This window comes from Oryx dammah, unplaced genomic scaffold, assembly GCF_014754425.2.
Source record: "Oryx dammah isolate SB20612 unplaced genomic scaffold, SCBI_Odam_1.1 HiC_scaffold_24, whole genome shotgun sequence".
Classification (NCBI taxonomy): Eukaryota; Metazoa; Chordata; class Mammalia; order Artiodactyla; family Bovidae; genus Oryx; species Oryx dammah.
This window is the reverse complement of record NW_024070208.1, coordinates 24,888,747-24,901,543: the sequence shown is the minus strand read 5'-3', so window position 1 is coordinate 24,901,543 and position 12,797 is coordinate 24,888,747. Positions and strand designations below refer to the sequence as shown.

The window sequence follows — 12,797 nt, the reverse complement described above, 5'->3', positions numbered from 1 at the left end:
CACACACACCACATACACCCCACACACAGATGAACCTCCCCCTGCCATGCACACACACACTGAGCTCATTTTGGCCCAATTTTAACAAGTCACAGAGTGCTTCCCTGTCTATTATCTTGATCCCTGCATAACACAGTGTGCAGTGGGGGCAGTACTATACTATTTTACAGATGAGAAAAATGAAGCTCAGAAGCTAGGCAATTTGCCTAGCTTCCCAAAGATAAAAGAGAATTCAGGCCTCAAACTTAAGGCTCTTTACAGCAAACCCAGTACTCTATTATTAAGAGGAAATCCAACTTTTATCAATCTAAAGGTTTTTTATTCGATGCCTAAAATATGCAGAACAGAGTACAGAGGTAGACCTAAAAGGAAACAAATATGTAGGAATGGCCCCCAGTCCCAAAGAGATATGCTTTTATAAACAAGTCAGCAAATTATGAAAAGCAAGCTTACACATGCAGTGATTCTCCAAAGCATGCTAGAAGGAAATACTGGTCAAAAAAAGTTGTGCTAGTGGGCTGGACAGTGTAGGGAATTCATTTTCTGGAGGAGGAAGGTTTGCAGCTAACTTTTGGGGTCCTATTCTCAGAGCAGGCTTGGAGCATCTGTTGAAATCTCAGCAGATGGAACACACCAGAAATGTACTTTCCTTTTTATTTTGGAGAAACCTGGCACCTAGGGTACTATGAGATCAAATAAAAGTGCATTTTTATATCATCATTTGTAACATAAAGTCAGGAACATTACTTGTTCCTGGAAAAGTGATTTCATTTTTTCCCCTCCCCGATGGATTTTATAAGTAAGCCATGCTGAAATGAAAACTGGAAATGAGAGTCAATGTGACTTCTTTCTGAATAACGCACTCAGTTGTCTGGGGTTTTTTGTCTTTGTTTTTGCAGTGTCAGTGGACACCTGGTACCTGCCGCCTTTGCTTGGAAACTGAGAAGCCCTGCTGTGCTGCAGTGCTTGTTGATGCTATCACAGCAGAAGGAATGCTGGTTCTGTCCCTTTTAAGCCCTGTGTGAAACTGACTTTTCATACACTGCATTCTGTGAGCTTCCGTAACGATGTCGGCACCTGACTCTCCCTCTGCATTCTCGGGGAGTGTGGAGAACGGGACTTTCCTCCAGCTGTTTCCCACATCCCTGTCCACATCGGTGGACCCGTCCTCGGGCCACCTGTCAAATGTCTACATCTATGTGTCCATATTCCTCAGCCTGTTAGCCTTCCTGCTCCTGCTTTTAATCATCGCCCTCCAGAGGCTCAAAAATATCATCTCCTCCAGTTCCTCCTACCCGGAGTATCCAAGCGACGCTGGGAGTTCTTTCACCAACTTGGAAGTCTGCAGTATTTCCTCACAAAGGTCCACTTTTTCGAACCTTTCCTCCTGAAGAAAATGGAAGAATCTTTCAGTGCTGTGGCTGCTGAAGTTTTCCCTCAGGGGAAGTATCACAGGAAGCAGGCACCTCAGGAAAGAAATGCCCATTTTGTTCTTTTTCACCAATTAGACCTGGTTCTTCTCCTTCAGCCCTGATTTTTCTGTTCATGATGCTTTTTGTTGTGAATGTAGGAGTTGATGCTGACAGAAATGCTTGCATGGTGAGGAATTTCACCCAGACCACTTGATGAGCCTGCAGCTGGCTTCTTGGTGGGGCAGGCCACCCTGCTGGACACCTGAGGCTGAGCTCACCTGAGGCGGCCTTGCAGAGCTGGGTCAGGGCTCTGCACTTCTGTTTCTCTTACAAAACCATGAAACCAACGGAGCCAGCAGTAAAAGATATTTTACATATTTAAAAGATAAAGTGGAAAACACCAAGTTTAAAAAAAAAATCAGTTTGGATTTCATGTATAACATCTCTACAGCCAGAGGCAAAAATATGCTAAGTGTTTTATTTCATTTCACTTTAACCAATGAAAATCACATTTATTGATGAATTAAGGTATATATGGAGAAGTTCTGGAAGACTTTAACTTTTAATAGCAAGACAAATATGTGTTATGATGCCATTTGTAACATATTTCTGCTTTGGGTTTTTTTTTTCCTACTTATGTTATAGTCTTAATGACTCTATGTTTGTGGAATTCTTTGTGATAATTGCTGTTGCTATTCCTAAAACAGGCACCAGAACAGATACTGGAAATTTTTATTTTGTATCCATAATTTCCATCTGGGAATCATACATACGGAAAATACTAATTTAGTTGTATTTTGCACAGTAATAACTCCTTGTGGTTGTGAAAGTATGTTCTTTTATTCAGTATCACAGTCTTCATAAGCTCAGTGCAGAATTATATTGACTCCAAGATGTCAGATGTCTGTTCACTCACATTAGGTTGTAAAACTTAGAAGACTCCATTGCTAAATAGTTATGTTGTTATATACTCTGTGAATGTTACATGTCTCTGATAATTCATTGTTGTGTGTTAGCATAATACTCTACGTTAGGATTCCAAGATGTGGATTAATGTCTAAAATTGTAAAAACTCACATTGGGTAGGGGCTGCTATCCTGTGGTCAGCCAAGCACACTTGAACTCGGGGGCTTTGTGCATGAAAGGAGGCACTCTCGAGAGCATAGACATGGAATATGGAGGGACTCAGGTTGCCCCCAAAGAACTAACAAAGCAAGCAAAGAGTAGCTTTGCTACTTTGCAGTTTCTTAAGAGTAAGAATTTTAATATAATTTTTGAAATCAGTGGTCCACGGTGTGAACACTGAATGTATTCATTCTGCAAAGCCCTTGCATCAGCATGGCCCCATCTGCCCAGGGCAACTGGACACTTCTTATCCAAAATATTTAATAATCTGAAGTGGTGGGGCCTTCAAGCCATCCTTTGGTTTGGTTGTGTGGCTTCTCTATCCAGAACTGGAGTGGGGTAAAGAATGCACCATTTTTACAGGGCATACCTTTGTCATTATAAAATTCTGAGAGATATGCGAATTCACAGTGAGGATCAAGGTTTTTTTTTTTTTTTTTTTTTTTTTAATCCATAAGCCTCACTGAAATCTGACCATATCGGAAGGCTTATGTATCAAAAATCTCCCCAAACACTATAAGACCTGCACAGAGTTGCAGCCCTAAAATGTATAATGAGTGAAAATTTCTCCTCTGCTGTCATTTAAAGCACAGCAGTGTGTTACAATATTATTATGTAGTATAAATGCTGGACTAGAAAAACTGCTATTTTAGACAATTATTAGCATTCTCAGTGTGTGAGTGTGTGTGTGTGTGTGTACACAACATAGAATATATTATATATATATTTTCACACCCTTCCCAATTAAGAGTTGTGTGAAAGCTGCACAGGATTACAGAGGCATCTATATCATCACTTTTGCTCTTTGATTAATCTTGTGCTATTTTGGTTGCCAAGGAAAAAAGGACTTGGATGAACTGATTTTAAAAAATAAAGGAGCAAATTTGCCACATGACCGTATAATCTGCGAATGATCTGTTCTAAGGAGGTAACTTTACACTCTTTCCTTCTGGAAGAGATCTAAAAGCTTCTAGGACTAAAACTTTTTTTTTTTTTAATTTTCATGCACACCCCTCCCTTCCCCACCCCCAACCCTCCTCCATGATGGTTCCAGCTCTCAAGGTTAGTGATTGGGAGCAACATTCAAAAACATAAAATAGGGTTTGTCACTCCCAACTTGTCAGGATAACAGACTCTACAACCTGAGATGAATTTGTGTTAAGAAGTTCAGGAAGGTTGGAAGACTGGTTTATAAATAAAGAAATCAAGCCCACTGGAAGCCTGGCTCTTCTCTTATTGTTTGTTCTCAGTGAGGCAGTCCACAAGCTTCTCTCCCGGGAAGGCTTCAAGTCCTCGCTGAAACAAGATCAATAAAGAGCGGTCAAAACACCAGCCTCCCCCGACCCCTGAAGGATCCCCTCCCTCTGGGGCAGTGAGTTCCAAAGTCCCTGATCAGAAGAATCACCTGGATGATTGGGAACTATTCAGGAAATATTCCCAGGCCACAGTCCAGATCTCAGGAGGGAGCCAGAGAACCGGTATTTTTAACAAGGACACTGGGTGATGGTCATGGTCAGTGTGATACACTGTGGCAGAGGAAAGTCAAAGTGTTAGTCGCTCAGCCATGTCCAATGCTTTGAGACCCCATGGAGTATAGCCTGCCAGGCTCCTCTGTCCATGGGATTCTCCAGGCAAGAATCCTGGAGTGCATAGCCATGCTCTTCTCCAGGGGATCTTCCTGACCCAGGGATCTCCCATGGGTCTCCTGCATTGCAGGCGAATTCTTTACCATCTGAACCACCACGGAAGCTAAGGGTCACACATATTGCCTGAGCGTATTTGTGGAGACCAGGGAGGTCTTCCCTCTGGACTACTGCCTAAGTATCGGCTATTTCTCTGAGAGAAGTGTCCCCTCCGCCCTACACAGCTCACAGTCCCACCCATGAGGGAGCGGCTGAACTCCAGGCCACCCTTCCCGGTGGAAAACTGCTGTCATCGCATTGGGCTCTCGGGAAGAGGGATGTGAGAAAAGCACCTGTTTCACAAGTTTGTGTGCCTATAACAGACTAGGTTAGAGGATGGGGGTCACCGACGAGATTTATCAAATGACAGAAAATGTTTTTCACGGTATCCTAACTAGATTATTCCCACAATCCAAAATAAAGCAATAACATATGAATGAACCAGTGAATGAAAATCAAACATTCTCCAAGAAAAATGCCAGTGTCTAGACGTGCTGCCTCTGGAGAAGGAAATGGCAGCCCACTCCAGTGTTCTTGCCTGGAGAATTCCAAGGACGGGGGAGCCTGGTGGGCTGCCGTCTATGGGGTCGCACAGAGTCGGACACGACTGAAGCAACTTAGCAGCAGCAGCAGACGTGCTGCCTAAGGTCTGCCATTCCCCAACCCAAGGCTGCCACTTCAAACCAACACCAGGTCCCCTGTCCTTCAGGAAACCCTCTAAGATCCCTCCTACCTGGCAGAGCATACAGAACTCACACTTCAGCAGGGCATTTCCCAGGGCCTGAGTAACTCAGGACAGAACAGGGTGCGTGGAGGGGGCGGGGGGTGGTTCCAGGGGTGGTTGGGGGAGGCTGAAAGGGAAGAGTCTGACGGGAGCTCTGGGGCTCCCAGGGCTCTCTTCAGGCTGCCCCCTGAGAGGACAGCTGTGCTCTTTCTTCCTTGTCACCAGTGGGCAGCTTTTAGAACCGTGTGTGTGTGTGTGTGACAGCTGTGCTCTTTCTTCCTGGTCACCAGTGGGCAGCTCTTAGAACCGTGTGTGTGTGTGTGTGTGTGTGTGTGTGTGTAGCATACACTCACAAACAAATCTCCCAGGAACAAACAACAATTCTCAGTGTTCAAAGTCTACACATCATTTTTCACGGTCTGCTGACTACACTACAACCCTGCCCTCAACGGCGAGCAGAGCACACTAGCTTTTCCTTATTCATTCTTTGACTTCAAAGCCGTGCCTAAACATCTCTAGTTTGTACGAGACGATTTCTAGCACCACTCCTTTTATTACAACAGAGCTCACTGACCCCTGTATGCACTCCACATCTGACTATTCAGAGACCTCATCAAACCACTGCAAGTACTGACTGCCTTTCTTTATCTTGTCTGTGTGTGCTCAGTTGTGTCTGACTCTTCACGACCCCATGGACAGTAGCCTCCCCAGGCTCCTCTGTCCGTGAAATTTTCCGTGCAAGAACACTGGAGTGAGTTGCCGCTTCCTCCTGCAGGGGATCTTTCTGACCCAGGGACTGCACCTGCGACTGCTGCGATGGCAGGCAGATTCTTTACCACTAGGGCTTAGATCTGATCCATTCTCAGGGAGGGTGAGTGCCACCCTGAACACTGCAGGGAGACATCATTATCATCAGGTACTTATTAAATAAACAAATAAGACCACTGGCAGCAGGTATAGCAAAGAGATATAGTTTCTTCCTTCAGGAGCCTAAAAATTTAGTGAAGAAGATACAGAAACAAAAAAGCAATATGTATCATCACAGTTACTATTAGCACTATGAAGAGAATGAAATGGTGAAATGATAGACAAGAAGGTAAACTCACTTAAGATATGATGGTCAGGGAGAGCCTTTGTGGTGAGATCACATATGAGCACTGAAGCATGCTGGGAAGAGTATTTTTTCAAAGGGAGCAGTGTGTGCAAAGGCCCTGTGGCAGGAAAAGTCTCAGCTCCTATGACGTTGGAGTGGTGGACAGGGGCAGATTATGCAGGCCTAGAAGGTTATAGGAGCTTCCCAGGTGGCACTAGTGGTAAAGAACTGGACTCTCAATGCAGGAGACTAAGAGCCATGGGTTTGATTCCTGGGTCGGGAAGATCTCGTGGAGGAGAGCATAGCAACCCACTCCAGTATTCTTGCCTGGGGAATCCCAAGGACAGAGGAGTCTGACAGGCTATAGTCCATGGGGTCTCAAAGATTTGGACATGACAGAAGCGATTTAGCAAGCACACACAGAAGGTTATAGTAGAAATTTGGGTTTTATTCAGAGAGCAGGGGGAATCCACTGAAGGGTGTTAAGCTGAAAAGTTAAATCATTCAATTTATGTTTAAGAAAGATTACTCTAGCTGCTTTGTGGAAAACAGACCAAAGATGGACAAAAAGTTCTATTCAGATCCTCCCTGAGTGGGGTATGGGAGTGGGTGGAGAGTAGTTCTTCGTGCTACAAATATCTGTTCATCTTCTAGCCATGGAAACGGTCTTAGCTTAGAATGAGTGTTGCCACACAACTCCCTTCCTCCTCCACACTCTCACCTCTCCTTCTCCTCTCTCCCCCTCCTTCTCCCCGCCACTTCCCCACTTTCTCAGATTACCCTCCTCCCCACCCTTTCCCTCCAATCCTCTCCTCTTTTGTCTCCATCGACCCTTGTCTAAAGTCTTTGAATCATTTTCAGTCCATGTAACTCTTTCTCCAGTATTTTTAACATCATGTGTGACTAATGTTCCAATAAAACTAATACCACAGTAAAGCTGAAGTATATAAAATTTTGCTCCTTTTAAAATTCTATTGATGAAAGAGTTGTCATGCTTCATCTACCCTCTGGGGAATAGTTGACATTTTTGGATAGTTTATCCTCAGTTATCTACCTGCCCTGTTTAAATCACTTTATGTGGCATGGAACACAGGCACGGGTAGATTCAGGGAGAGGTGGTTCAAATCCCTGAGCCTTAAATATTACCTCTGTGACCTAAAGCAACCTCTCTGAGCCTCCAAGACCTTAATGACATAAAGAGAACAGTAACTTCACTGGTGGCTCAGACAGTAAAGAATTTGCCTGCAATGCAGGAGACCTGAGTTCAGTCCCTGGGTCAGGAAGATCCCCTGGAGAAGGGAATGGCTACCCATTCCAGTATTTCAGCCTGGAGAATTTTATGGACAGGGGAGCCTGGCAGGCTATAGTCCATGGGGTTGCAAAGAGTTGGATATGACTGAGCAAGTAACACTTATATCACACTTACAGAATGTAAAAATTAAGTAGAAATGGTATATAAATCATCTAACATCATATTGCTTAATATGTGGTGATTAATACTGTACATGCAAATATCAGGCAAATATTGTGTAGAACTTTTGGCTCCTAAAAGTTCAAATTTTTCCATTTGTTTCTGCCTACTATCTGCTCTCCCTACCTTCGTGAATTTAATTCCACTTCCACTTTCTTTTTTTTTATTTATTTGTCCCGTGCTGTTGTGATCTTCTTCCCCCACTCCCTCTCTAAGCTCCCACGGCCTCAGTGAAGACATGTGAGGGGGAGAACTCGTGCCGTGAGGGGGAGAACTCGTGACTAACTCCAGCCCATCCCCTTCCCAAGGTCTGCGGGCTCTGGGGTCCTGTATCAGAATGTGAGTGATAATGGTGGAGAGACAGATTGAGGATGAAGCCTGCAGGTGATCAGGAATTTGGGGTTACAGTCAAACCTGCAGTCATCCTAGGAATGTCAGGGTGGGATGAGATGGTACCTGGAGATGTCAGGCAACCTGGAGGCCCCTGCATATTTGCCCAGATCATCCAGGGCTGCCCGATGAACCAGCACCTCTGGATTCCCAGTATGCTCTGTTTAGCTGCACAGAGTATCACTGGTTCCCAGACTGTCCTTATATTTTGAGGAGTCTTTGCACTACTTCTCCCTGGCAGTCAAGAATATAAACTTACTGAAGAGTTTTTGCATATTGTGACTTCCAGATTATCATATTTCAAGAAAGTAGTTTATAGTTTCTGTATAACAAAATCCACTCAACCCCAAAGCTATAGTAACTTCAATAATTCAGAAGCTAATTCAAGATCTCCCAGTGAGCAGAATGATCATCATAAACATTCTTTTTTTGCTCTGTAGGTATAAATGCCAGTCTAGGGCAGTTCTGGTTAATAAAATGCCAGATTCATTTGCTTACTACAATATCATTGTAATAATATTAAGAGTATCTAAACATGCTTACTACTGCCAATACAAGTAAATTTATTTAGCTCAAGACCATTCTTCAAGCAGGAATAATAATAATGACAAATAATGTTAATTGCCAACACACAGTCACTACTGTTATACATGTCACTTTTTAAAGCATCCTATGTATTCACTCCAAACAGTCTTTGCAGTAGATACTATCATTATTCCCATTCTACAGATGAGGAAACTGACAAAGGTCACAAAACTAGTGAATGCAGAATCAGGACTTCAATCCTAAAAAATCAGTCTCTAAGTTCTGCAACTACTGCTCTTTACTTCTCTCGTCCTTTCATTCAGAAATTGACATTTTTAATGGATATATTTGGGAAAACATTTACTCACAGAGGTGGCTAAGGAATAACTATACATCCAAATATTATACTTCACAATATGCTGCAGGCCAGTATAAATGTGAACCTGCTGAAAATGGAGAGAAGTTCACAGGCTATTACTCTCTTATCACAGGCTCCTTTCTCATGGACATGCCTGAGCTGGAGCCAGGAATGCTGAGCAAGGGCCCTGCTACAGAGTGCGGACACAAAGATGTCTCAGCTCCACAGCAGCTGGGAGTCGGGGACACACACACAAGACACACACAGAGCCCCTCCATGGAGCAGACTCGTTTCTGATGGAAAGAAGAAGTGTTCATGCCTTCAGCAAATAGTTACTGCTTACCTACTATATGCCAGCATTGTTCTTTGCTCTTAGGGTTTCAGTTCAGTTCAGTTCAGTCGCTCAGTTGCGTCCGACTCTTTGCGATCCCATGAATTGCAGCACACCAGGCCTCCCTGTCCATCACCACCTCCCGGAGTTCACTCAGACTCAACGTCCATCGAGTCCGTGATGCCATCCAGCCATCTCATCCTCGGTCGTCCCCTTCTCCTCCTGCCCCCAATCCCTCCCAGCATCAGAGTCTTTTCCAATGAGTCAACTCTTCACGTGAGATGGCCAAAGTACTGGAGTTTCAGCTTTAGCATCATTCCTTCCAAAGAAATCCCAGGGCTGATCTCCTTCAGAATGGACTGGTTGGATCTCCTTGCAGTCCAAGGGACTCTCAAGAGTCTTCTCCAACACCACAGTTCAAAAGCATCAATTCTTCGGCGCGCAGCCTTCTTCACAGTCCAACTCTCACATCCATACATGACCATTGGAAAAACCATAGCCTTGACTAGACTCTCTGCTTTTTAATCTAGGTTGGTCATAACTTTCTTCCAAGGAGTAAGCGTCTTTTAATTGCATGGCTGCAGTCACCATCTGCAGTGATTTTGGAGCCCAAAAAAATAAAGTCTGACACTGTTTCCACTGTTTCCCCATCTATTATCTGCCATGAAGTGATGGGACCAGATGCCATGATCTTCGTTTTCTGAATGTTGAGCTTTAAGCCAACTTTTTCACTCTCCACTTTCACTTTCATCAAGAGGCTTTTGAGTTCCTCTTCACTTTCTGCCTTAAGAGTGGTGTCATCTGCATATCTGAGGTGATTGATATTTCTCCTGGAAATCTTGATTCCAGCTTGTGCTTCTTCCAGCCCAGCGTTTCTCATGATGTACTCTGCATAGAAGTTAAATAAGCAGGGTGACAATATACAGCCTTGACGTACTCCTTTTCCTATTTGGAACCAGGCTGTTGTTCCATGTCCAGTTCTAACTGTTGCTTCCTGACCTGCATACAGATTTCTCAAGAGGCAGGTCAGGTGGTCTGGTATTCCCATCTCTTCAAGAATTTTCCATAGTTTATTGTGATCCACACAGTCAAAGGCTTTGGCATAGTCAATAAAGCAGAAATAGATGTTTTTGTGGAACTCTCTTGCTTTTTCCATGATCCAGCAGATGTTGGCAATTTGATCTCTGGTTCCTCTGCCTTTTCTGAAACCAGCTTGAACATCAGGAAGTTCACGGTTCATGTATTGCTGAAGCCTGGCTTGGAGAATTTTGAGCATTACTTTACTAGCATGTGAGATGAGTGCAATTGTGCGGTAGTTTGAGCATTCTTTGGCATTGCCTTTCTTTGGGATTGGAATGAAAACTGACCTTTTCCAGTCCTGTGGCCACTGCTCAGTTTTCCAAATTTGCTGACATATTGAGTGCAGCACTTTCACAGCATCATCTTTCAGGATTTGAAATAGCTCCACTGGAATTCCATCATCTCCACTAGCTTTGTTCATAGTGATGGTTTCTAAGGCCCACTTGACTTCCCATTCCAGGATGTCTGGCTCTAGGTGAGTGATCACACCATCCTGATTATCTTGGTCGTGAAGATCTTTCTTAGGGTTTAACAGTAATCAAAATAGACCAAAACTCTTCAAGGCGTTTGTATTCTAGTGGAGAAGACAGACAATAGCATAATAAATAAGTAAGATACATTGTAGGCCAGATAATTTAAGTGCACAGGAGAAAAAATAAAGTAGGAGAAGCAGATAGAAACAACCAGCTGTAATTGAAAGTAATTGAAAGGTAGAAAGGGAGACCTTTGTGAGATTTGATTTGAGTTGCATAGAGCATCTTTTTGGGCTCTCTTTGCCCTAAAATGAAATTCCATCCCAAAGGATGATCATCTGAAGATTACAGTGTAAAAACAGTTATTGAATCTCTATCATTTCAGTCACTCAGAGTCAGAAAACATAAAACCACAAGTCAAAACAGAGTTTTCACAGATTTACCTGGGAAAGAGAAGAAACAGAAAAAAAATAATCCCTCACACATTGAGTTGACCTCGTTTTCCTCTGTCTTCCATCTATTGAATGGGTCTTCATGCTCTGCTTATTCACTCAGAGAATACATGAATCAAGATGACTGGTTGGAACATTAAAAATGACATTAACCATTTGCTTTTGCTTTGCAGTTCCAAAGGTTTGGTCTTTTTTTTTTTTTTTTCAGTTCATAGACTTTGGTGTCTATGCACACTTTGGTGTCATGCACACTTGGCTGTCATGCCAACCCAGACTCAGCTAAATGGTCAGGGGCAGGAACAAATTGCCTTTAGAATTTACAAAGCTCTACTGGAAGTAAGTACAATGTACAGGAGACACAGAGGAAGAAGCCTGTTGCAAGTTGAGGACGCCTGAGCCAGCTCTTGGCCATGTGGATGGGCACAGAAGATGACATTCCTGCAGCAGCAACAAGGTCAAAGGCCTGGTGGTCAAGAGGGCTTAGTATGTGTGAGGAATCACACAGCCTTCCTTGCTGCTGGCCGACACTGTACCCACGAGAAGGCAGATCAGCACAGGACCAGCTTCCAAGGTGTTTAGGTCCTCCCCCATGGACTGTATAACCCATGGGGTTGCAAAGAGGCGGACAAGACTGAGTGACTTTCCTGCTGGTGCAGCGTCTTAATTCCTTGTGTCCTGTGACTGGGTAGCACCTGAAGCTCAACAAATTCCGCAGCACTTTTACAGGGTGGAGAGAAAGTGAAAGTGTGAAAATGTTAGTCACTCAGTCCTGTTTGACCTTTTGTGACCCCGTGGACTATAGCCTGCCAGGCTCCTCTGTCCATGGAATTCTCCAGGCAAGAACACTGGAGTGGGTTGCCATTCCCTTCTCAGTGTCTTCCTGACCCGAGGGAGATCTGAACCCAGATCTCCCGCATTGCAGGAAGATTCTTCATCATCTGAGCCACCAGGGGAGCTCCATGGGTGAAGAGCGGGAATCTGAGATACAAGATCAAGGACAAGTGGCCATGCATGAGGAGGCCACTTCCCCGCCACCTTCCCCTGTACACCTCCACCTCTGAGGATCTGAGGGTGGGCTTTCCCTCTGGACCCCATGACAACAAAATTGCTAGTTTCGGCTCTATGGGGCAGTGGTGAGAGATGGTCCCTGCCAGTCAGGATGGAAACCATCATCAGGCCTCATCTGCCACGGGAGGCTGGGGCATCCTCCAGTGGCTGGTGGCCTGCTGCAGACCCCTCATAAGCACAAGCAGGGGAATGACATGATCATACCCTTTCTGAGTTTTTTGAAAGTTGGAATAATAACATATATGAAAGTGCTTTGCAAACCTTAAAGTCTTTTGTTATCCCCCAGCCATAGATGGCTTAGTAATGTTTGCAGAATGAACAAGGGAAAGAAAGACAGACCAACCATGCAGGAATAAATTCCCTGTGCTCCCGGAAGGGCAGAATGAGAACCCTGAAACCCATGAGAAGAACTGATCACAATGATTTCATGAGCACCATCCAAAAAAATCAATGGAAATGATCTGAATCAGAGACTCTCTAAGCATCTTTCTGTGTGTCTATTTTATCCTGGAAGCTCTAACAAATAATTTTTTGCTTAGAAAAGCCAGCAGAAAGAAATCAGGCTGGGAGATATGTAACCACAGTTCAGCTCATTGAGTTTTTGAATTGAGAA

The 12,797-nt window shown here is 44.0% G+C and overlaps 1 protein-coding gene across 5 annotated transcripts in view; it reads left to right on the top strand.

Annotated features, from left to right (window-relative positions):
- The window catches only part of SERTM1 (serine rich and transmembrane domain containing 1), a 24,565-nt gene extending 20,809 nt beyond the window's left edge, over positions 1-3,756 (top strand). For all 5 annotated transcript variants that reach the window (XM_040267069.1, XM_040267068.1, XM_040267067.1 and 2 more), the window contains one exon: positions 900-3,756. In XM_040267069.1, coding sequence (XP_040123003.1) covers positions 1,068-1,391 — 324 coding nt within the window. In that variant the 5' untranslated portion in view covers positions 900-1,067 and the 3' untranslated portion in view covers positions 1,392-3,756. The remainder of the gene's footprint in view (positions 1-899) is intronic.
- The last annotated feature ends 9,041 nt before the right edge of the window (positions 3,757-12,797 follow it).